The sequence below is a fragment of the Microchirus variegatus genome, assembly GCF_963457635.1.
Source record: "Microchirus variegatus genome assembly, chromosome: 19".
NCBI lineage: Eukaryota > Metazoa > Chordata > Actinopteri > Pleuronectiformes > Soleidae > Microchirus > Microchirus variegatus.
Window position 1 is genome coordinate 8,184,189 of NC_139820.1, and position 25,789 is coordinate 8,209,977.

A 25,789-nucleotide genomic window follows, 5' to 3' on the forward strand; every position below is an offset into this window, starting at 1 on the left:
TTTATGTTGTGGGTTGTGTCTCAGAAAGTCACTGTTGCAGGTCTGTTCAACACTTGTAAGCTGGTAAACGACACAATTTTATTTAGACTTAAAGGTTTGCTTAGGTTAAGTCCATCTGTGTGTTGCATGTGTTTTGACTTTATTGCCCAATATCATTTTTTGTTTGCTGTTCTTAATGCATGCAGTGGTATGGCTCATTTTGCAATTAATTTTTCAACACGTATGTTTTATTAATCCAACATAAATGGCTTAATGTCATTAATCTATGTAAATAGAGGGGGAAAATTCTAATGTTTCATTAAAAAAAACAGTTCACCAGTTTCTTGTTTTAAAATATGGACACAAATGAGGATTTACTTTGCTTAAACTCGACTGTTGAAAACGACACCATAAGCCATATAGTGATAATGAATTTGACTGCACTTATTCTATCCTTTTTAGAGGAGTGGAAAGCACTTTATATGGGCTCCAAAAACTGGTCATTCAGCAGTGATCAGCTTCTCTTCTTCTAAATTATTTCCCAATTAATCAGCATCGCACTTTGGTCATTGGTTGATTATAACTAGTGTCCTATAATGCAGCACATATGAGGGATAATAAAATGCAGTTTGTTGCTTGCCAGAGAGTGAGAGCTTGTTAGGGTTGCGTTTTGATCTGTTGGAAATGTTTCTTTCCATGTGCCATTGTGATTTGAACTACAGGGTCAAAGTAATGTGGTCCGATAATGGACTCCGCAACACTGGAGTGACAGGGCAGTCGTGTGTGGGGGGAGGAGGTGGTGGAGGAGGGGGAGGATCTCCTCCCCATAAAGTTTACTTTGCCCTTAGTGGGAGTTGAGGAGGATTCAGCCTGTGCTTACCCGTCCAGAGACGAAGCAGGGACCCGGGGAAGGGAAACGCAGGGAGAAGACTTAGGAAATCGGCTGAAGTGAGGATTATCTGCAGGTCATGGACGCTTTGGTGTAGCGCAGCGAGTCGCGCGTTTCCCGGTTTGCGCGCCTCGCAGCAGAGCGGGGACCTCGCGGTGCGACTCCAGGCGGCTCTGAAGGAAACCATATCTGGTCAAAGTATTCGTTGCTGTCACCCCGGCGGGACCGTCCGGCTATAAATAGCGCTGGAGGAGGTACGGAAATAAATGCAAAAATCAAACTGCACTGTCAAATTAGTAGAGAACAGATAATCAGTTTTAAATAATGAGCAGGGCAACACGATTTTAAAGTTACATGCAGCTAACGGGCTTCACTTAGTTTTTCCATGAGAAATCATTTATTTCCATTCTAAATGTAAATGTTTTCTTTGTATTTATTTAAATTTTAATTTATATTGGCTGTTGTTAAACTTCATCCACTGATTGGTCCATGTCTCCCAAACCTTTTATAAGGAGACCCAATTGTTTTAAAGATGACAAACTTATTACGTTCACAACAAATAATGACGTTTTACTGCCAATTTTGTTGCACCTATATGTATGTATATGTATACATATATATATATATATATATATGTGTATGTATATATGTGTGTGTATGTATATGTATGTTTGTGTATATATGTATGTGTATGTATATATATATATGTGTATATATGTATGTATATATATGTATGTGTATGTATATATATATATGTGTATATATGTATGTATATATGTGTATATATGTATGTATATATATGTGTATACATGTATGTATATATATATGTATATATATGTGTGTATATATGTATGTATATATATATATGTGTGTATGTATATATATGTGTGTATGTATATATATGTGTGTATATATGTATGTATGTATATATGTATGTATGTGTATATATATACACATATATATATGTGTGTGTGTATATATATGTGTGTATATATGTATGTGTATATATACACATATATATATGTGTGTGTGTATATATATGTATATATATATATACACATATATATATATATACACATATATATGTGTGTATATATATATATATGTGTGTATATATATATATATGTGTATACACACATATATATGTGTGTATATATATATATATGTGTGTATATATATATATATGTGTATATGTATATATATATATATATATACACATATATATATGTATATATATATATATATACACATATATATGTGTGTATGTATATATATATACACATATATGTGTGTATATATATATATATACACATATATATATGTGTGTGTGTATGTATATATATATAAATACCTATATCCATACTATTTTGATCAAAGAGAAGTTGGATTGATACATGAATCAAAGCTTAATTTTTCATTTAATACATTGCGTTTTTATCTCCCTGTAATTCCTGCACAGATGACCTACATTGTGTTTCTTGAGATTGTATGTGGATCATGGGAAACGGAGGCTGTACACGGTTGGGTTTCCTATAGTTCGTGGTTTAACAAAATCAGTCGAGACGGATATTTCACTGTGTTGCATAATCCAGATGTCATTCAACAAGTGCAGTGGGAGCAACAGTTGTCTGCCGTGGTTGTCGACGGAGATTTTTTGTGACCATTATTGGTTGGATATTAATATAATGTCTCAGTTTTGTCCTGCATGTTCACTGTGATAAACATGACCTTATGCATCATATGAGGAGACGACGCTCTGATCAGTGACGAGATGCCTGGTAAAACATGGTGACATTTTTGACATTTTGCCCTCTGCAGAATGCACAAATGGCCTGACCTCAGGTTCAAGGCTGGGAGCTGCGAGGTCTCTGGTTAAACAGGCCTTGATACACGACCCCATACTGGTCCCCTAAGTGGAGACAAACAACACGGCAGCCCTTATAAAAACATTATTTCAGATAAGACTTGATTTGGCCCAATCCACAGCATCTCAAAGTATTCCATATAATTAGGATGAGATCTTGTTTTTAAAAAAGTACAACTGCAACGTCCACCAGAACCAGACTCATTATGTGTGGATATCTGCTGCTGCTGCTTATTAAAGGCCCAGTACAGAAGATTTGTCAGGTTGTTTTGGCAGATATCGAATATACTACCCGTAAGTATGTTTGTATAAGTGTATAATCATTTGAAAATGAAAGTCATTTAGTGTTTGCCTCGCTTTACGGAGGCCGCCGTCTTTCACCGTCATGTTTCTAGAGCTACCAGATGTGATTTGTTTTTTATACACGACAAAGGAAACGGTAGAGGGAGCGTGATGGTTGCAAGCATACCCTCGCACAACAGCGGAAATGAAATGGTTGCACCCTGTTGTCACGCTCCTGTTTGGCCGGATTGGCTGCACTTGATCAAATTTTCATTGCCGTGGTTTGTTGATAATAGCAGATTCCATTCTTATGCAGAGGACAACTCACTCACAACGGTGGGAGGTATCATCACTCCCTTTAGATTGGTTGTTGCAAGTCCAATGAGACTCCATGTTAGTCTGATGGTGCTTTTCCATTGTACAGTTCTAGCACTACTGGAATCAAATGTTTTCAGTTTGGTACCGGACTCATCGTTTTCCATAAACTCAACGTGGACCGTTCTTCTCGGTGTGCGGAATCATTAGAATCGGTTGATTAAAAAGCAGTGCTGGGCGCGCTAGCGGTGGCTAACGGCGTCAACGTTAGTGCACGACGCGCAAAGTCATGTTTATGTGCCGCGGCACCGGAGTCCAGACACCGTCTACCAGTTAGCACCATTAGCTGCGGTAGCTCCTTTAGCACCTACAGTCGAACTGGAGCGGCCTGATTATTACGGAAAGACCAGACTGCGTATCTGTGCCTCTGTTTTTAAAGTTTAGCGTTACTTACTTTAGCAACTCATTAACTATCGGGAGTCACGTAAACATGACGTCACGCGCGTCTTTTTCCGGTGAGTGTCACGCGTTAACGTGCGCTAAATGCTGTTAGCGTGTTAACGTGCCCAGCACCATCAAAATGCTTAGTTCAGTACTTCCTGCATGACCGGAGCACAGTCACTGAACTGAAATCCTACGGGTTGCGATCGCTGGCTTTCAGTGCTGTCGCTAAAAACGGCAGTCCCCTCTTTTAAATATTGAGATTTTAGACGAGCCGAGTCGTGCCCGTGCCGTATAATGGAAAAGCGACGTAGGCAACAGAGCAGCTTGTGAAAGCTCATATTTTTCCCCCGTCACATTATTACGTGCTCATTTATTGACATTAATACGTGGTTAAGGCATGAATAATCTTCTAAATACAATGTAATTTGACGACCCTGAAAAAGTCACACCGAGGCATGCCATTCTGTGGCTTGTCCTGCGACCCACATGTGGGTCACAGCCTGGACAGTTGTCTCTCAGCTGTTTTTTTTTTTACTCTTCCATTTTGGGCACGTGTGTAGCTCTATGGTGGAACTATTGTCTGTTTCAGACAGACACCGAACAAATGGCACAGTCCCAGAAGACATGAGATTTTCTGGCCCGTGCTGATGAACGGATGATCCAGCTTGAAACTGCAATCGGCTTTAGGTTACAATTCCTGGGGTTTGTAGCATTAATTATGTTTTATTTTTGAGTCGATCTATAAAATACTTAATGTAGTTTAGGTTTACAAATTAGGTAAACCCACCCGGTTTGACTTGATCTCAGAGATGGCAACAGTAAATCGCGGATTTACCGAGCTACACTATCGTTCAAGTTTGGGATCACCTATACAATTTTTTGGTGTTTTCCATTAAAAATCACACTTATTCATCAAAATGAATTATTAAAATTAATCGATTCACATAGGAATCGCGATTCTAATCATCCACGATTCGATTCGATAAACTTCAAAAATCTAAGTTTCTATTTTGAAAAACCACACAAAACACCAGTTTGTGTTATTTGTGTACAATTTATTTTTGTAACTTCTAGGAGAAAAAGTCAGCTAGCCTAAGCTTTTTTTTTTTTTTTGTACAGTAAGTAAGTATTTATTTGTTTTGAATGAATAAATGTTAACCTCTGTCTTAAAGGTATATTATGTAATAAATCTAAAGCAACTGGCCATAAAATCCTCCTAATGTGTCACAGAGACTCAGGAATAATGTTCATATAACAAACTGAACTCACCAACAACAACAGTACAGACAAAATATTTGCATTAAAAAAATATGCAAATAATGTTTGGAAATCATGTTTTGGCATTTAGCGCCACCTACCGCCGTCTACCAATCATTGCAGTCAGTAGAGTCTCAGCTGCTGAGCGACCACGGGTTGCCAGTTATGTCAAAAAACAAAACCTAAAAGACCTCAGTATTTTGAATTTGAATGTAGTAACTGTTTTTGGCCACATTCTTACATAGGGTGCCTTTAAGTTAAGCCTTTGTGTGATCACATTATCACATTATCTTATACAAACTGTATTGTTTTGATGCTATAATTTGCCTTAACACACTATGCATTGTATCAATTTTTGAATCAAGAATCGATTTTGAATCAAATTGTGACCATAAGAATTGGAATCTAATCGTGAGCCACCCAAAGATTCACATCCCTAATAGAAAATATAGTATAATGTAGCTCAGGGTTTTCTAATCATCCAATAGCCTTTTAACACGATTAGCAAACACAATGTACCATTAGAACACTGGAGAGATGGTTGCTGGAAATAGGCCTCTATACACCTATGTACAATATTCCCTTAAAAACCAGCCATTTGCAGCTAGAAAAGTCGCTACAAAAGTGCTTTTCCTTCAAAAATAAGGACGATTCCTAAGTGACCCCAAACTTTTGAAAGGTAGCGTATGCACGTGTGCCGTAAGCTGTCCAAATATGTCGAGCAGGAAGTCGTCTGCTGTGCCGTCGCGGTGTCTTATGAGCAGATTCAGCGACAGTCGGGATATTCCAAGTTGCTCCAACTGATGTTTATGTTTTAAAAAAAATCAACCCAGAAGATTTACAAAGCGGCATCATCTCAGCACTTTTCTGCACACGGTATGTTCGTTTGCGATCTATGACGGATAACGGTGTTCCTGCATCGAGAGACTTAACTGGGTACATTCGGACCCGGGTCAGCTGTGGTTGTTCTTCCCTTTTTGCCCAATGAACGTCCTCTAATGAAGCTTTCAAATGTTGTAAATGCAGGCGTGCGCAGGGTCTGTTTGATATCATCAGGACAGGTCCGTGTCTTCTTTTTTTTTGGATACTTGTCTCGTCACGAGCTTCAGAGGAGGCGGAACAAAAGAACGGCACGCTCGACCCGGCCTTTCAGGAGGTCAGGCGAAACATATTGCTGACGGAAAGATCATACGTTGGTTGTGTGGGTTTGGTTTTTTTTTAAGCTCCATCTCAGCTTTTTTTTCTCCCCCTGCCTAATTTGATTAAATTCTCATCCTTGCCTGAATCTCAGTGAAGTTATTATTAGTCATGTGGGGCATCTGTCAGCAGCTGCTCACAACTCATTTCAAACCCACGGCCCTAAAGATTCCTGAAGGGATCGAGCGTTTGGTGACGTTTCTGCTCCCACAGCCAAGACTCTGTCCTCCCAAGGTAGAGAGAGATGAGATGGCCTCCACGATTAAAGTACAAGAAAAACACATCTGGGTTTGACTTTTATACTGTTCCCGCTGAGTGGAATAAGCACCAGGAACAGGATCCTCTCAAGGAAACGAAGCCCAGGTGGAGATGACCTGGAGATGTAGTTAAAGGTTTATCTGCCGTTTCGTTCGTAGGATGTTCTCAAACATCTGCGATTTTGTCGTTAAACTGACGTAAACGGATGATTTGCCTTTACTGCTACATCACCCAGAACAGCTTTTCCCGCACAGGAGACGTAAGAGATATAGCAGTTGCAGATCCAGGTAGTAAGAGATGTTTTCGTTAAGGAAACGATCAGATGTTCCAATAAGAAGATATATCGCGTTCTTAAATATTGGTTTCTTTAAAGCAAGTCCTATTGTCATCGCAGTGTTGAACAACAGTATCGTACATGTCAAGTTTTCCTGGTATTGTGCGACCAGTGTTGATCCCTGAGCTGTAACGCCACGTAGAGCAATCCCAGAATGTATAGCAGCCAATATATGGAGAGATGGCCATGGTGTGTTCACTGTCCTGTAATTCTGATTCTCTCTCTCTTTCCCTCAGGTCTCCTTCTCTCTCTCTCAGGAGGGGCTACAGGCGTCCGTTGTTATACCGCCCCCTAGTTTGGGGTCAGTGAAGTGAGTAGAGGCACCTTTTTTCCATTTCCTCTCACCCTGCAAACACTGTTGTTTTCATGCGTTTTCTTACTTGTGCTCTCCATCTACAGAGATATTCTGTTATTCCTCAAGTCTTCCTACTTTTTCTGGAGGGTTTACTGAGGTAAGAGGTCTGTACAAATGCCTCTCAAATACCTTAAGTGTTTGCGTAGCATAAACCTGGCAGCGCCGAATCTCATCTCGGGACGCGGCTCGGAAATCTAAACCCTGGAAATCGATTTCAAGACAGGAGATGACGATTTAATGTTGTTTTACTCCTCTGAAACAGAACAACAAATATTTTAAAGGTCCCATATTATACCCTCTTTCTCCAAGTTAACTTAGTTCCCTTGTGTCCAAATGAAAATTTGGTCAAAATTCCATAAGGATGAAGCACCACAGCAGTTCAATCACCCTGCCAAAACAGCCCTGTTCAGAACGCTCGGTTTAGTAGTATCTCTTTACGTCCACCTTAAAGGTCCACCTTAAAAAAAAAAAAGGAAAACAAATCTTAAAGGACAGGAAATGACATCAGCCACAGAGGCTACTGGGAGCTAACAGCTAAAAGTGATCATTTACAGGCACATTGCCGTCATATATGACACGTGTCCACCGGACAGATAAATCCTCTGAGGCTGGAAGTTTGTGTAGAACTCTGTGCTGCACTGTGGAGCCAAGGATTTCTGGTTTTTCAGATACCCTTCGCCAGCACTTGCGCGTGTTTTACGGACAAAGCGGAGCTCCGCGAGACAACAATTCCAGGAATTTAGCGCATTGTTGACGTCTCAGTGAGTGCGGAAGTCAACATCGCGTGTTTAATCTCCTCATCATCGTTTTTTTCCCACTTTGCCGACTGATGGGACATCCAGAGTCCCAAATATAGTGATTTAAATGTTTAAAATTCGATTTTGCATAATATTGGACCTTTAACTTTTTTTGAAGACCGTTATCCTCATTTCCAGGTGGGCTGTCCATCATGTCGGTGTTGAAGAAGGAGATGGAGAAGTACCGGGACATAGATGAGGACGAGCTGCTGCAGAAACTCTCCGAGGAGGAGCTGCAGCGGTTGGAGGATGAGTTAGAGGAGCTGGATCCTGATGTGAGTTTATAATACAGAGTCCACAAGAAGCTACTCCTGACACCGTGTTGTTATCAGTGCAGAGTTATGGGGTCAACGAGGCTTAATGCAACAGCCCTCGTGTAATATACCGTGGTCAGCTGTATACGTCTACATCAACGTTACCGTGTTTTTTGAAGCCGGTCGAACTGTTAAGTGCAAAAAATTTGAATGCCCTTGAACATCCTCGTGAGGAAAACGGCTGTAATGTAAATAATGACTTGTCTGTTTTTACTTTGGTGGCAGCTGATGGACTGTGCTATCGATGCTATGTGGGCAAAAAAAAAACGGCCAATCCAGTGTCTGCTTACGTGAAGGGTTTATATAACGATATACGTTTTCTCTATCTTGTAACTGGACGTACCGGTTACAGCCTTGTGCCCCCGCTGATGCGTCATGGGTGGAGGTGGTGACAGCAGCTGTAGTAGCTTTTGGATGAATGTCTCAACTGCTCATAAAGAGATTGGATTTCCCCTCAATGCCAAAGGGATGACGGGAAGGGCTTGTGTGTGTGTGTGAGAGTGAGGCTGATGCCAGCACTGAGTGACCAAGAGGGCTCCATGACATAAACAGACCAAATGGTGAGAGAGGTTCTGTGCGTACGTTTACCTTGTTTGTGAGCGTTCGTGACGGTAACCTGTTGCACAACAGCCACGAGTCGCATTGCTTTGAAACGTACTGTAACTTTTCCCTGGCAGTGATTCTCTACATCAGTTCCAGTAAGACTCTGGGAAAACAATAATATCTGCCAGCTGTTCTGTGATTGTTTTTTTTCTCTCGTACATACAGTTCTACAATAACCTCTTACCCGCTGCACTCTCATCCTCGTGTTTCTCACTTGAAACATAACAGAAGTGCCACAGTTTTAAAGGTCCCATATTATAAGGATGAAGCCACCACAGCAGTTCAATCCACCTTAAAAAAATAAAATAAAACAAAACTTTAGGGACAGGAAATGACATCCGCTACTGGGAGCTAACAGCAGATAGCATTTGGAAAAGTGATCATTTGCAGGCTCTAGCAGGCACATTGCCGTCATATATAACATGTATCCACTGGACAGATAAATCCTCTGAGGCTGGTTTGTGTAGAACTCCGTGCTGCACTGTGGAACCGAGAATATTTGTGTTTTTGGAAACCGCATATCTCCTGTACTTAGACTGAGGAGGACCACAAAAATATGAGTGAGTCATCTTTTTTTCCACACTTTGACAACTGGTAGGGCCTCCAGAGTTCCAAATATAAGGATTAAAATGATTAAAAAGTAGTGCTGTGCAAAAGGTTAACGTGCGTTAACGCATGACACGTTTCCATGACAACTGACTGGAAAAAGACACGCATGACGCCACGTTTACCAGTTAGCTCTGTTAGCTGCATTAGCTCCTTTTAGCGCCATTAGCGCACCTACAGTGGAACTGGAGCGGTCTGTATATCAAACGACAAGAGCAGCACTACAAATAACCAGCGTACCTGTGTACTGCTTATGTGTGCCTCAGTTTTTAAAGTTTAGCGTTACTTTACAGACTCGTTTTAACAATCCGGAGTCACGCGTCTTTTTCTGGTCAGTTTCTCATGGAAACGCATTGTGCGTTAACGGGAGTTAACATTGACGCTGTTGACGCGTTAACGTTTGACAGCACTATTAAAAAGTTGATTTTGCATAATATGGGACCTTTAAATTATGGTTATTAGTAACATTAGAAAATGTAATCTCAAAGTGATCAAGCCTATCGATGTGTTTCTCATTATAGCATTGTTTAGATGACAAAACACAACCTCCCTAAGAAAAGTTTAATTTGTGAATTCTACTGCTCATAAAACCTGTTTGTTCAGCAGTTTGAAGGTATAAATGCTACTTGGTCCTGCCCGCTGAAACCATTTCAGGTCTGATAGTATTGCTTGACAAAGCCCATTTTAGGATGGACACAGCATACAAATTTTATTATTACCAAGGGTGGGTCAAAATATTGATTCAGTGATACATCGCCGTCCTTCCTGGTGCAATGCGATAATCGATACGCCAGGGGAAGTAAATAATTCTAAAGTTTCACTCGATGGGTGTTGCTACTTCATGGCGCTGTTCAAACAATTGAGGGAAACTTGGGTGGAAGTTACCTGGCTGAAGAAGAGGGAGTTTACGGTGGGATAACGGTGGAGAAAGCTACGTTAAGAGATCCATGTTCAATACGTAGACCTTATGCTCTCTTTCAGTTTGACAGATATCGCGATGTATCGCTATATGATTGTCTCGCAATATACTTGATTATCACGGAGTCGTCGTATCGTGATATTATTGTTATCGTGGACCATGTGTATCATATCGTCTGCGATTCCCACCCCACATGTGTTGTAAATGATGAATTCAATGTTTATTAATGCTTAAAGGTGCCATATGTAAGAATGTGGCCAAAAACGGTTACTACATTCAAATTCAAAATACCGAAGTCTTTTAGGTTTTCGTTTTCTGACGTAACTGGCAACCCGTGGTTGCGCGGCAGCTGACTGCAATGATTGGTAGACGGCGGTAGGTGGCGCCACATGCCAAAACATGATTTCAAAACAAACATGATTTGCAGTCTGCAAAAGATTTTTTTTTAATGTAAATATTTGCTAATGCTTAATAGTGTGTACTTGTTATAAAGTGTTACCCACAACTCTGTGTGTAAATAACCAGATTCTCTATATCTACTATATAGTTATAATATATAGTATATAGTACTACATTTTTGTGTACTTGTACCCTGGTACATGTACTGTAGTACACTTACAGTTAAGTGCTTCTTGTCGCCTGTGTAAAGCTTTTTTGTTCTCCACATTATATCCATGTCTGCCTTGTGTCAGAACGGTGCTATTTATAAACCTGCCTATGGATAGAGACGACTGCGGCCTGTGGGAGACGGAGAGACTTAATGAGGCACAGCAGTGGGTGGAATTAAATAGGACTACAATACAGGAAGACGTGCTGCGTATGAGGCCTGTTATCTACAGTTGATATAACTGACATCAAAAGCCTGGCAGGGTTGGAGCTGATATATCTTAAGCTTTTCTATATACTGTTTTTTCTCCTTAAGTTGTAAAAGACTCTTTCATAACCAAACAACTGTTAAAAATGGGGGTTTCTGGAAATGGCCTATTTTCTATATTCATCTTATTTCCCCCCCTCTGGTTAAAGGAAAAGCATCTGAGGACAGATAAATAATAGGCGAGAGGTGACGCGAGAGTTAAAGAGACACGAGGAGAGAGCGGGGTCTCTGAGTGGTGAGGGTTACAGATAAGATATGAAGCTATAAGTGGCTCGGTTTGTTGAAAATAACTTGGTATGCTCCAAAGCTCTGGGAAAAGTCTTGGTGCAACAGAGTGTGGAGATGGAAACTCCTCACCAAACACTCTTCATTATTAAATGATCATTTCATTTCATTGTTGAGAATAAAGTCACCACAAAATGATTCTGACAACTGGCGCACAGTTAATGAAATCAGTGGCAGGAGTGATGTTAGGAAGACATATTTGAAATAACAGTTTTATGCAGTAATGTTGAAATCCTTGGACTAATTTGGTCGTCACTTGTTTTGCACTAAAGATATGAGGTCAACTTCTATTCCAGGCAAAACGAAAGAGACAAAAATGGGTACAATATAATTTTCCTTCACAATGTTGGTTCTTAAATCGCTGTCCTTGCCTAGAATGCGCTGTTGCCCGCTGGGATGCGGCAGAAGGACCAGACTAAGAAATCGCCGACGGGGCAGTTTCAGAGAGATGACCTCCTGGCCCATCTGGAGAAACAAGCCAAAGAGCATCCTGACAGAGAAGACCTGGTGCCCTTCACTGGGGAGAAGAGAGGTCAGAATTCTGCATTTCTAACTTTACATTGTCAACACCACCATTTGTGTTTTCCGGTATATTAAAGCGGAACTAGACCGGAAGTTCCTATTATCGCTGTTTTTTGGTGTGTATCTGCGTCATTACCTTGTTTATGAAGCCCTGACGGTTCGAAACAAACAGTTCAGCCACTGCTGAGAACGTTGTGTTTTTATTGTAATCTCGGGGCTCAACGAGATCACTGAAAATCCCGTAATAGTTACGTAAGCAGCGGTTCTCCTGAACAACCGATCGTCCTGCTCCGGGCGGTAGTCCAGGCACATTTGGTTACTTACATTGAACCGCAGAAGAAGAATAACGTCCGTTGTGGAGGTGTTTCACGAGCAACAGTGTCTTCTGACTCTGGGTCTGACTCCGGTTTAAAGTCATAAAAGGGACTGTGGCGGGGAGTCGTGATGAAAATATTTTTAAACACTGTTAAAACAATGTTTTGATAATGAGGAGCAGTGCATCCGCCGTTCCAGAGGGTGGCGCTGCGCTAGTGAGAACGGATGTGCTGGATAGTACTGGCCAATCACAAGACTCTGTCTTCTGGGGGTGAAAGTTCACTCTGAAATCTCGCAGCAGAAAAACACCGTCAGAAAAGAGGATTTCTATCAGCTAGTTTACAGCAACTATGAGGTTTTTGACCATAAAAACAAGTTAATATATGTAAGTAGACCTCCATAACTAACATTTGTGACCTTTAACAAATATTACATATAGTTGAGAATGGCTCATTCTTAACCCAAACAAATCATAAACTGATAGCACCTACCAAATATTACACACTACATACATACTGTTTTTAAAGGGACATACTGTTTATTTCAGCTACAATAACATCCACTAATGGCTCTGCAGCTCGACTTAGGTACAAGTGAGCTGAGTGCTCAGATTCTTAATTGTGCGCCCAGTTGGTAGCAAATTGAACCACATAAGCTGTGTGTGGAGTGACAGCAGTCTTCCTGCTCACTTTGAAAAGCAGACACATCCCACTCCAGTTTGCTCCTTTGCAGAGATGAATGCAACTGCTCTGCTCTTCAGACGAACTGACGACTACGTTGCCAACAGCCTGTGTTTTAGTGGTCGACAACACATGCAACTATTCTTCTGAGGACACCGCATTGACCCTCTATTGAGTTGGACCTCAGCCTAAACCAGAGGTCTCAAACTCACGACCCACGGCCCGTCCCTTAATATCAAGTTTAGGGCTGCCACTGATGATTCATAATCAATTACTTTGTCAATTGTTTTCTCCATGTTTGGTCCATAAAATGGTGATCATATGTATATATGTATGTATGTATATGTGTGTGTGTGTGTGTGTGTGTGTATATGTATATATGTATGTATGTATATGTGTGTGTGTGTGTGTGTGTGTGTATATGTATATGTATGTGTATGTATAATACAGTATATATGTGGATATATATGTGTGTATATAAATATACACACATATATATATACATATGTGTGTGTATATAAATATACACACATATATATATACATATGTATGTATATATGTATGTATACATATATGTATGTTTGTGTATGTATATACAGTATATATACAGTATATATGTGTGTATGTACGTATATATATATATGCGTATATAAAATATATCAAAAATATTGTGTATATTAAACCATGTCTTAATGCTACAGGCAAAGCCTGGGTCCCTAAAACGAGGGTTGACCCCATCATAGAGGACGTGACTCTGGAGCCGGAGCTGGAAGAAGCTCTCGCGAGTGCAACCGATGCTGAACTGTGTGATATTGCAGGTAACACACACACACACACACACACCTCATAGATCGTATTGCTATATGAATAAGGCTAATTAATTTTTAAAAAATTCCCCCCTTTTTAAATCATAATCATGCATTATTTATATTATTAATGTGTTCATTGATTTCCTAACGGCTAACAACAAAATAGTTTGTATAATCTTGCTGAACTGTAGGTCACTGATTATTATCCATCCTCTGCACATTCCCACTAATCACTGTAACACACTGTAACCACCTTTAACCAGACTCTTGTACTCAGTCTAACTCTTCTCCGTCTCCTCCAGCACTTCTTCTACCTTCCCCTTCATCTCTCCATCTTCTCCACCTCCTCCATCCCCACTGGATCACTCTATTTTGCTAGCCGAACACCATACAGGGGTATCTGTAGACTGCACTAAGCATTTGCATGGAAAGATTCTCCTCGTCCTCTGTCATGTTCAGGTTGTCGGGCTGTATTAAGACAGACGACCTGGCATGCGATACGCAGGAGAATCGTACGGTCTGTGAAATGCCTGACAAATTTCATGACGCAGAACTGCAGCTCAATTGGGTATTTTGTCCTTTTGAGACCATTTTATGAAAAACGCTTGAGGTGGTTTAGCGTGAAAATAGCAGTAGATCAGCGGTTTCTGAAATACTTAGACCAGTCTCCCTTTTTTTTCCCCTTTCCGATGCTTGTTTGAACGTCAGCGGGTCATTTTTACCACGTCTAAATGTTTGGCTGATTAGATATTTGCGATTGAACAGGTGTACCTAATAACAGGGGTCCTACGCAGTATGGAAACATATGGAATTTTCAGGTTTGGATAAATATGGAAAAGGGGAAAAGACTATGGAAAAATGTTTGTGTTGTTTCCAGACTATTATCTCTTTCTAAAATAAAATATATTAATATATACAAATCAAAACAAGTTACTAACACAACATAACCTACATGTAGATGATATGAAACTAATCAAGCTGGCTGTAGGATGGTGTCGCGTTACCATTTGGGAATTTTTGATGCAAGATAATGCAAAGTTTTTTATTTTTTTCCTTTTGTGTCTAAGTCGCACATAGTTGTTCCAATTTGAACCAAACTTGGTACAGTCGTTGCTCTCATTATTCCAAACAAATTTCTAATGTACTTCCATTAGCTCCACCGACCCAGAAGTCGGCCATTTTGGAAAAACGAAAATGACTTGTCTTTACATTTGATGGAACTCGTCCTAGCACGTTTGAGCTAGCCCCACCAAACTTAGTACATAAATTCTAGACAAGTTAATGACTTAAAGTTATCAAAAGATTTTGTTTAACTAAAAAGGTGTGGCCTCAGTGGTCCAACAAAATTGACCTTAAATTTCACCTTTAAATTTTAGATTTAGTCGCACATATTTGTTCCAATTTGTACCAAACCTGGTACGGTCGTTGCTCTCATGATTCCAAACAAATTTCTAATGTACTTCCATTAGCTCCGCCCACCCAGAAGTCTTTACATTTGAAGGAACTCGTCCTAACACGTTTGAGCTAGCGCCACCAAACTTAGTACATATATTCTAGACAAGTTAATGATTAAAATTTATCAAAAACTTTTATAGAACTTAGAAGGAGTGACCTCAGTGCTCCAACGAATTTGACCTTTAAATTCCAATTTTTTTTAAATCTTTATTCTGAACAGAACTATGTGATATTTCTCACGGTCATCAAATATGATGAGTCATTTGATATTTAATTGTTTATTTGGAATTATTGACGGCAGCGACAGTGATCATGGGTCGATGCAAGGATTTAAAACCATTTATTTACATAATAAGAATCGAACAATTGATATTCAGATGTTTAATATTGCCTGTAAAAAAATCCTCCGAGAAGTCTGGAAGTTTGAGTCTGGAAAATGTGTAGGAGCTCTGTAATAAGGTGGCTGGTAAGTGTATTGATAGAACTAATGTAGGGGCTGTTGTCTGCCGAAAGACAGCAAAATAAAACAACTGCACCTGCAACCTTACAGTATATGACTGCTTTGACTGTTTTAGCCGAGTGTGTGAGGTTTGACTTGCTTGTGATGCACCTGTGGGCCGACTGTCTGCATTGCATGGATGTATCTAGACGACCTCTGAATCTGTCGGTGCTTTTTCAGCATTTCTTTCTCTCCCTCTCTGTGTATTTCTTCCTTTTATGACACTCTGCTCATTCCCTTCGTTCACTCTATTCTCTCTGTCTTTCAGCCATCCTGGGTATGCACACGCTGATGAGTAACCAGCAGTACTATGAAGCCCTGGCCAGCAGCACCATAGTCAACAAGCAAGGCCTCAACAGTACATGAAACACACACACACACACACTTGCACTCACTTGCACTCACTGAACTGTTATTGGGGCTTGATGTGTAGAAACTGCCAGGTGCATGGACTGTCTGCACCTCAATCACATTTAGATTCATTTGTTTTTTTTTTTAAAGAAACAAGTAAAAGTACCTTGAAAAACAGTTGATCGGTCAGCTGGTTCTAAGAAAATATCACCTCATGGTAGAAAAATGCTAGAGTGAGTTGTCTTTGACTTGAATCCAGTGGCGTGATCTCATCTTGGCAAATGTTTTTGGTTATTAGAGCAAAGGACACATTCAACCTCGAAGGTTCTCCGAAGAAATATGATTGATTCATCTGCGTATAGCCGACTTCTTACATGAAAAACAGCTGTAGTTTGATGTTGCATACAGTAAATACCACATCAGACAGACACATCCAAGCATGTGTGTGTGTGTGCACACATTCACATAAATGAGCCACTGTTTATCTTGAATAGTGTGTATTCTCCTCGCACTCTAAACCGAGTCGGTATCTGACTTCCAAATATGACCGTCTCTCAAAAACAGAGCCAGTCGTAAAAGTGAACTCGAGACCGGCTTTGTTTTCACAGTTGATACACGGGACAATATACGCAAGACACATATTTATACGCTGCGTGTTTAAAGGGACATTTCGTACGACTGTCTGGTGTAAAATTCAAAAGTAATCAAAGAGTTGCTCCCTTGTTTTGTCGTCGGTTAGTTCATTTTGCCATGGTGGGTAGGACAAATTTAGTGCATCACTTGCGTTATCTCTTTGTGTTATGAAATACCAAACGGTAAATAATGTTTAAAAAGTCTTAAAAAGACGTTTTTAATAACTGCACTGTAATTGTGTTGTATCCGAGGTGTGATCCAGAGCACCCAGTACAAACCAGTCCCTGACGAGGAGCCCAACTCCACCAACGTAGAAGACACGCTGATGAGAGTAAAGAGGAACGACCCTGACCTCGTAGAGGTCAATCTCAACAACATTAGGGTAAGAGTGTTTCTGTGTGCGTCATCACACTTTGATTTACTGTAGTACTGTTGTAGTAGCTGCACATGGATTTTGGATTAAAATGTGGATTTTAAACCAGAAACTTTAGCCTATAGAATTTTTAATGCTAATGAACACTATTGAAAGGTATTGAAAGAACAAAGAATATTGATGTTTGATGTATATATGTGTATATTTATGTCTGGATATGTGTGTATATATATGTGTATATATGTATAAATGTATGTATATGTATATATGTGTATGTGTATGTACACATGTATACTTACACACATATATACACACACGTATGTATGTATATATGTATATGTATGTGTATATGTAGACATTTAATATGTATGTATATATACGTGTATGTGTATATATATATACATCTATATACATATATACATGTGTATATACATATATATATCTATACATATATGTGTATATATGTACAGTATATATATATGTGTGTATTTGTGTATGTATGTATATGTACATATATTTGTGTATATATATATATATATATATATATATTTTTTTTTTTTTTAATGAAACATATGTTTGCAGAACATCCCTATCCCCATTCTGAAGGCGTACGCTGAGGCTCTGATGAAGAACACTGTGGTGGAGAGGTTCACTATCGTAGGAACCAGAAGCAATGATCCTGTAGCATTTGTAAGCCACAGCCATTGTACCTTACTACCTTTTTATCACTTTATAGCCGCGCCGACTCTGGAGTGGGAAGGATGAAAAGAAACCATTCATTTGTTTTCTTAAACTAGGCCACACTATTTTCAAGTTTATATTTATGTAGAACTCATTTATACTCCAATATACTAATTTTATTACATGAATTGCTTTTTAATTGGAAAAAAACTCGCTTATCAACCCACAGAGTTCTAGTGTATCGGCATCTTTAAAGATGGTCAGTACTGTAGCCTCCTAAAGGGGGCGGAAGCGGCTTGTTTAGAGATGTATCTGTGTCATTTCTTATCCAAAAGCTGCCAAAATCAGCACAAAACCTGAAGCAAATGAAGTTGTATTGTGTGTTGTGTGTTTGCTCAGGCCCTGGCAGAGATGATGAAGGTGAACACAACACTGAAGAGCCTCAATGTTGAGTCCAACTTCATCACAGGGACGGGAATCCTGGCCCTGGTAGAGTCGCTGCAGAATAACACCACACTTCAGGAGCTCAAGATAGACAATCAGGTATAAACAGACGAACACGAAACACACAGCCCTCTTACACATGCAGCCTGATGAAGACTTGGAACGCCTGGGTGTGTGTGTCAGGTTGTGTACACAGGCCGTCTTTGCTACTTCAGTCTAATGGTGCGACGTGTCATACTGTGTTGTTTTACATCTGTGACTCACATCTTGCTGAATGATTCAGATATTTTATCGTGTAAAGATCTCTTTTTTGTATGTCCTCGCCTCCGTTTAAATCAATTGAAATTATATAAAAAACAAAATTTCACCTTGCAGTCGAATCCCCTTTTTTTGCTGACCGATGAGCCATCTCTTCCTCCATCGCTCTCTCCAAACTCTAGAGCCAGCCGTTAGGCAACAAGGTGGAGATGGAGATAGCCAGCATGCTGGAGAAAAACACCACGCTGTTGAAGTTTGGCTACCATTTCACCCAGCAGGGCCCGCGCCTCCGGGGCTCCAATGCCATGATGAACAACAATGACCTGGGTGGGTCTCATGCACACACACACACACACACACACACACACACACACACACACACGTAATATGAACAATTCAGCATCTGAAATGTGGTTCCATGCTTTGGTTCCCATGAGAAACTACTGGTCTCTGAGAAGGTTGGTTTATAGACCAGAAAAGGTCCCAAAGAGGAAACAAAATGAACAAAGTACACACAGTTTTGTGTACTTGTACTTTTACAAGTACTCAAAATAAAAATTCATGCACCGGAAACTTTGGCAGTGAATGACGAGGACAGGTTCAAGGTCCCTGAGTGAGTGAGAAAGTTAAAGCATGTGTGACCTTTGACCCATTTTGACTGCTCCATTATATGTTTACATATATACTTTTCTTTTACTTACTTAATTAGAGTACATTTGTTGACCAGTACTATTTCCTTGTACTTAAAATGTTTTACTTGAGTAGAATATTGCAGTACTTTTTCCACCTCTGAGTAAACAAACACAGGCTCATGAACACAGAGTGCGTTAGGTACGGAGTGATATCATTGGCTAAGAAGCCACAGCCAATCATAACAGTCCCTGCTTAAGATATGACATCAGCACTAAGAAAAGACTGTTTATATGAGAGAGAACAAGCAGAGGACATGATTTGCCGATCTAGTTATTCTATTTAAGCCAGTTAGTACATGACTGAGTATACTTGTGTAACTACAAGCTATTACAGGATTAGGATTGAACTGGGAATTGCTGTACATAACGTTCAGATTAGTAGTTGTTGTCAGCATTTCATTGCCGAGTTTATATGTCGTAGCGATGTTGACGATACTGTTCCCTCCTGCATCATTTTTAAGCCAGGGTGGTCAGGTCAGAGTCGGACGGCTCCTTCACCCTCACGCTGTCTGTTCCTGACCTGGAGAGAGCCTTCGGGAAAAAGTTCAAGTCCAAGACTAAGTAAAATATGGTTTGACCGCTCTGCCTCGCTTGTTCTTCTCCTGGTTCTTCTCCGGACCGCCAGAACTGCTGCCACCTCCTTGTCATGCTCCTCTGAGAGCTTCTGTTGCTTCTCCTGAGCACCTCTCAGCATCACCTTCCTTCTTTACTTCTTCTGGCCATCTCTCTGCAAAGGTCAACAACACCAGAATAAACTGCACATGTTTAATCTGCTGTCGTTCATGCCTGAAAATCTGACTTTGCTGGACAAAATTGGCCATTTCCTGAAGAGAAGTACTGCACCGACAACATCTTTCTTCTCGACTTGATCTTCCTGCTGTCCTATTATTGTGTTTTTGTTGTTCTTGCATTGTCTTGAAGAATATCTTCCATATCCAAAGATGCATTACCGAATGGATTGAGAGAGAAAACCAGGCAAACCATCCATGGATGATGGATAATTCAATGGTTCAACTATAGAGAAGCCATAGTCTTGCTCTCGTCGCTGTCCTTCCTACATCTCCTGTTCTTTTTTCAGTCGAGAGCTTTCACTGCACAATTTCCATTTGCAACCATTTGAACTGCTTTAGCTAAAGATTAAGATGATGATGTTTCTCTAATGTCTCTCCCTTTTTGTCTTTCGTCTCTCTTTTGTTCACTGTTTCCCTCTTGTGTCCCTCCCTCCCCGTCCGTCCTTCTTTCTGTCTTCAGTAAGAAAGAGAAGGCTTGAGGGAGGACCCATCTTCCCCAAGTGTCGGACGAATGTGTAGAAACCAGGGATGCCTTTAACCACTTCACCCCTCCGTTCATCTTTCATTGGAAACCATCTTCAGCCTCGCGATCTCCGGCGACTTACCCCGGCAGACCGCGATCACCATTTCAGGTGCAGTTGTTTCAGGTTTGGAGAGGAGCTCTGAACTCTTTTGTATTCTATATTATATTGGTTCGTCCAGTCGAGTGATCGGCTGTGTCCTAGTTTCCCTGTTTTGTTGTTCTCTGAAACGCATGTCATAACTTGGGGGGGAGGATTCTACGACAGCATCTGCAGCTCTTTACAATTCACTTCACACTATCTTTGTGAATCCTGTAGTATCTCATGAAGATTTCACATTACAGAGGTTAAAGGCCCATTTGTAAGCTGATGGGTCAATTTTTGAGATCCCTGTTCCTAATGAGTGAATACATTCTTATACTATTATTGATAAGAATTCAAATTAATATTGTGGTTGTGCTATGAATGAGTTGATTTGCCATTACTGTTCCTAACAGTTTCAGATGTTACTTCAAGGTCGGCATACAAGGTATCCTATCAGTTATACACAGAGGCTAATGCTCTTTTTAAAATGTTGATAACATAAAAACACTTAAAGAGATACTTCACCGATTTCCATGTGGCTTTGTATTGAAAAACGAAAACTTTGAATCTACAACTGCCATTTGTGCACTTTTTAGACTCACCCATAGGGGGACGAGACTCTCTCGTCCATTGGACGAGATTTCATTGCCAGAATGTAAACACGGTGTCCGCCATCTTTGCTAACGGCTACGACCGGCTGTGGCTCTCTTTAATTTGGCCTTGTAAACTGAGAAGACAATGACACAATGTCGTATTTAAAACTGATATGGCTGCGAGGGAAAATACCTGTTTTACGGTGGTGCCTTCGGCCGGAACCGTGCACCTGGGTAACTTTTTTTGTGGGCACTTGAATGTGCCGCCGCGGGCTCACGGAGCTAACTCGGCCCTGCGTGCGGGCGGGCGCAGTGCATTCTGGGAGTTGTTGTCGTTTGTGTACATGAGCGAAAAATATAATTTTCTGACTTTCTCAGCCAAGAAGCCACTTTTTTCAAATATTATTTCACAGTTCTAGTACATAGATGACCCCTTTTTAATAGACATTCATCTTTGAAACGGTGAAATATCTCTTTAATGTCACTTTTTGACGTCTGATGTTTTAGCCTGTTCAGTCTAAACAGTATTACAGTGGCTCCTCAGACAGTCACCTACATAGATTCTTCAGTGTAAACCTGGCTTTTGAGAGATTTGTTGCTAAATACAGAGTATATTTATTTGTGACAGGCCTAGGGAGGAGTCAATTCATAATACTTGACGTGATCGAGTGTGCTGGATAGTGTGTAAGAACTAGTGTGAAGCATGTTGTTGTAAATGAATCTACATATACTCGAATCACACTTTACACTTTTACATGATTCAGCATTTATATCGGCAGTCTCTCCAAACGGAGCCTATGACCTGAGAATGACTACTGCCAGTTCGAGTGTAATCACTAAAATCGGAGAAATGCGTACTGTGTACAGTCAGATGTGTAGCTCACTACAATAGCAACCCAAAGAATCTGTGGATTTGAATGGATATGTGCAACACTTTACCAGGTCCGGTTTATTGACTGTTTGTGTTAGTTTGTTTTTATTTACTGGAGCTAAAAAAAAAAAAAAGTGTGTGATTTAATATTACAATGGTTGTTACTGTTGGCTTTATTATTACAGGTCTCACATTAATGCCTCAGTTGAGGTTTGATGTATTTCAGGGTTGAATGTTACACACAGATTTTTTTTTAAATAAAAACACCATTAATGTATTTACAGCTGTCACACTGTACAGATCTGTTTTATTTAAATAAGGAAATGTCTGATGATTTTCAGCTTTAAACATGTTTACCACCTTTGACCGATGTTAAACCAACCACTGAACATCTGAAATGATCATAGATTGATCTCGAAAGAGTTCATCATGGGGAAAAATGTTGCACTCGTCAAATATACATTTACGTCCTTGCTAACTAGCACAGGTAGATCATGATAAACAAATGTCCATGTGTAGTTTGCAACACTTTAATTGGATTTATTTTTATTTTAAACTCGCATTAAGTATAAAGGAGCACTGGTTAAGATTTGATCAGGAAGTACAGTCCGAATGTCGCTGCTTCCAGTAAATATAAACAGAAATTTTGTTTGCACACTGTTACTTGTTTAATGGTTTGAGATGAACTGACTGTTTAATTATCATTTGAAGACTTGAAGGTAAAACTGCTCCTACCATTCATGTTTTAGCCTGTTTATGGGTTCAATAACCGCATTTCATGACATCAGCGCTTTGTTACCATTCTCAGTGTTGTGGGTGTTCAGTAAGTGGTAATTATGGGTGTAAACATTCGCCAGACAATAATTAATTCAATGATAAAGGGGGCGAGGACCCTGTCTCTCTCCCTTTTGTCTCATGCTCTCTGGTGTTTTAGTGCTTGTTTCTGGTGTTTTGTTAAATAGTTCACTTTATTTTTCGGTTGGATATTTGATAAGGGATGAATAAAGCTTGAAAACAACTTTATTTACATGTGCCTGGATCTTTTTTTTACTGAAGATGTGGGGGCACGCTCTTGTTTAATTTTGAGACGATAGTGACACACTGTGGTTTAGTGGAAAATATACACCGCAACATTTCTCCCTGCTATACATCGCCCTCATCAGGCCGAGAATAGCACTGTAATACACCTCGAGTATTGTATTTACATTCAGTCCTGGGTCCCTTCTATTTTGTTTACTGACATTATTATATTATAACACATTACATATATATATATATATATGTATGTATATATAGATATGTGTCTATATATATATATATGTATGTGTATATATATGTATGTTAATGCATTATATTTAGAGGCACCTTTCATGACACTTTAGGTCACCTTACAACAACAAAAAAATGTGTATATATAGATATGTATATATCTATATATATATATAGATATGTATATATGTGTAGATATGTATGTATATATATATGTATGTATATATATATATATATGTATATATATGTATATGTATATGTGTGTGTATATATGTATATGTATATGTGTGTGTATATATGTATATGTGTGTGTATATATGTATATGTTTATATGTATGTATATGTGTATATATATGTATGTATATTTATGTATATATGTATGTATATGTACATATATGTATGTATGTATATGTACATACAGGATATGTATGTATGTATATTTATGTATATGTACATGTATGTATGTATGTATATGTACATACAGCATATGTATACACACGTGTATATCTATACATATATTAAATACGTTGTTCACGCAAATGGCTTGTTTATAAAGATGATAGGTATATATATGTATGTGTCTTTATATGTCTATATGTGTGTATATACGTATATATTTATGTGTGTGTGTATGTATATATGTATATGTATGCATGTATATATATATCAAGACTGAATTTGTCACAAAAAATGTTTATCATAGCAATGAACATTAACGTACGCACACGGCAAATGGGAATCTCAGAAATTTAGCAATACAATATGTTGTTAATCATGAAATGATGCAGTGTAGAATCACAGGTTGTCGAGATTACTTCTATTCGTCCCTTACATTTTTATTCAATATGCTACTCGAATCACTGATTTTGTCTGAGGCTTTGTCGCTAATTTAACTCCACAATACCAGGACTCGTGCATGTCATTGTAAACTTCTGTGCTGTCTTTTTTTTTCAATATCATTGAAAGAAAGAGGATAACACTTTTATTTAATGTCTGTGAACAAGATTTTAAGTTTTTATTGAATATCAGGCAGAAATATACATGATAATCCTTTATTGCTCATGGCATTCCACGTCACCTTCAGTGTTTTAATTGTCACTCTTAAACCAGCAATCACCACAACCAAATGGAGCACGTTTTCACATCATTGTTTTTTTGTTTTTTTTATTAAGAAAAACAAAGTGGAACTCAATCAAAAGCCGGACTAAAGTATTCACTTTATTTGCGCGAGTGCCCATGTGCATGTTTGTGTACTGAGGGAAAGCCATCTCTATCTCATGATCAGAAATTACCTTAACACATACTTAAATGTACTATTTCAGTTCCTTTCCACGTTTCCCCTCATCCTGATAGTTATAGTATATACTGTAAGCTTTGTAATTATGGCTGAAAGAGTCGCGTGTCGAACGAACGGCTACGTGATCATTCATGATCGACACGAACAAAACAGAAAACCCTGCAACTCTGTAAATTACATATCCTGGAGGCATACGTGTCTTTTTTTTTTTTTCCTATCACTAATATTATTAATGCTTATATTGACAAAGTAGTGAAAACACACTCAAACCTAGGATTTATTGCCTTAATATTTCTTTTTTTTCGTTTTTTCTTTTTTGCATGATAAAGAGGACAAAGGGACGTCGGGTTTGCACATAGTCACACAACAAACTTGTCCAGACAAATGGCATGCAAGACAAGAAGGAAACGTACAGAACAGGGGGAATAGAAACATTTTTCTTTTTTTTTTTAAACACTACACTACATGAATGTTATTACAATTCGATGTTTGGGCACTGTAGACGTGTCAAGTGGATAGACGACAAGTTTTACAGTGAATGTGTAACAATGTGTGCAAAAGGCTTTACATAAATTTCAGACGTGGTCGAACACAGGACAGTAGTTTTAGGAGCACACAACAGTAGTCTTTAAATTTCCTCATTCAAATATGGCTTATCAAGTTATCACATATTTTTGATATTTTAGAGACAGACACACAGTTAATGTAATTTCATATAATATTTGTATGATTGTTTGCCCACATTTTGGGGCCTTTACGTGTTATAATTAATTTATGTACAAATTGAGTGACTGTGGCGATACTATTTCACAGACGACTTTGCAGCTACGGCAGAGAAGAGAGAGAGAGAAAAAGGAGTCTTAAAATTTCTCGGAATAGGAAGACGAAACTGTTGAGTATTGTGTCTTTAGCCCCGCTGCTTGCTGTTAGCTTCCGAAGTGTAACCTAGCTAACGTTAACATCAGTCAAGCTAACGTTCACTCGGCCAAATGTTGTTAGCCAGCTTAGTCTAAAGGCTGCGCTTCACACGGCTGCTTCACGGCTGATTTCCCCGCCATAAAAACGTCGTATATAACTTA

The 25,789-nt window shown here is 39.3% G+C and overlaps 1 protein-coding gene across 1 annotated transcript; it reads left to right on the plus strand.

Moving 5' to 3' along the window:
- Positions 1–843: 843 nt before the first annotated feature.
- Positions 844–23,158, plus strand: tmod1 (tropomodulin 1). Its single transcript, XM_083905977.1, has 12 exons — positions 844–1,122; positions 7,056–7,129; positions 7,219–7,271; positions 8,110–8,246; positions 11,948–12,104; positions 13,791–13,907; positions 16,121–16,210; positions 17,088–17,218; positions 17,792–17,899; positions 18,290–18,433; positions 18,775–18,919; positions 20,536–23,158. Exons 4-12 carry the CDS (start codon positions 8,124–8,126, stop codon positions 20,592–20,594), a joined length of 1,074 nt encoding a protein of 357 aa, XP_083762103.1. The 5' UTR covers positions 844–1,122; positions 7,056–7,129; positions 7,219–7,271; positions 8,110–8,123; the 3' UTR covers positions 20,595–23,158.
- The last annotated feature ends 2,631 nt before the right edge of the window (positions 23,159–25,789 follow it).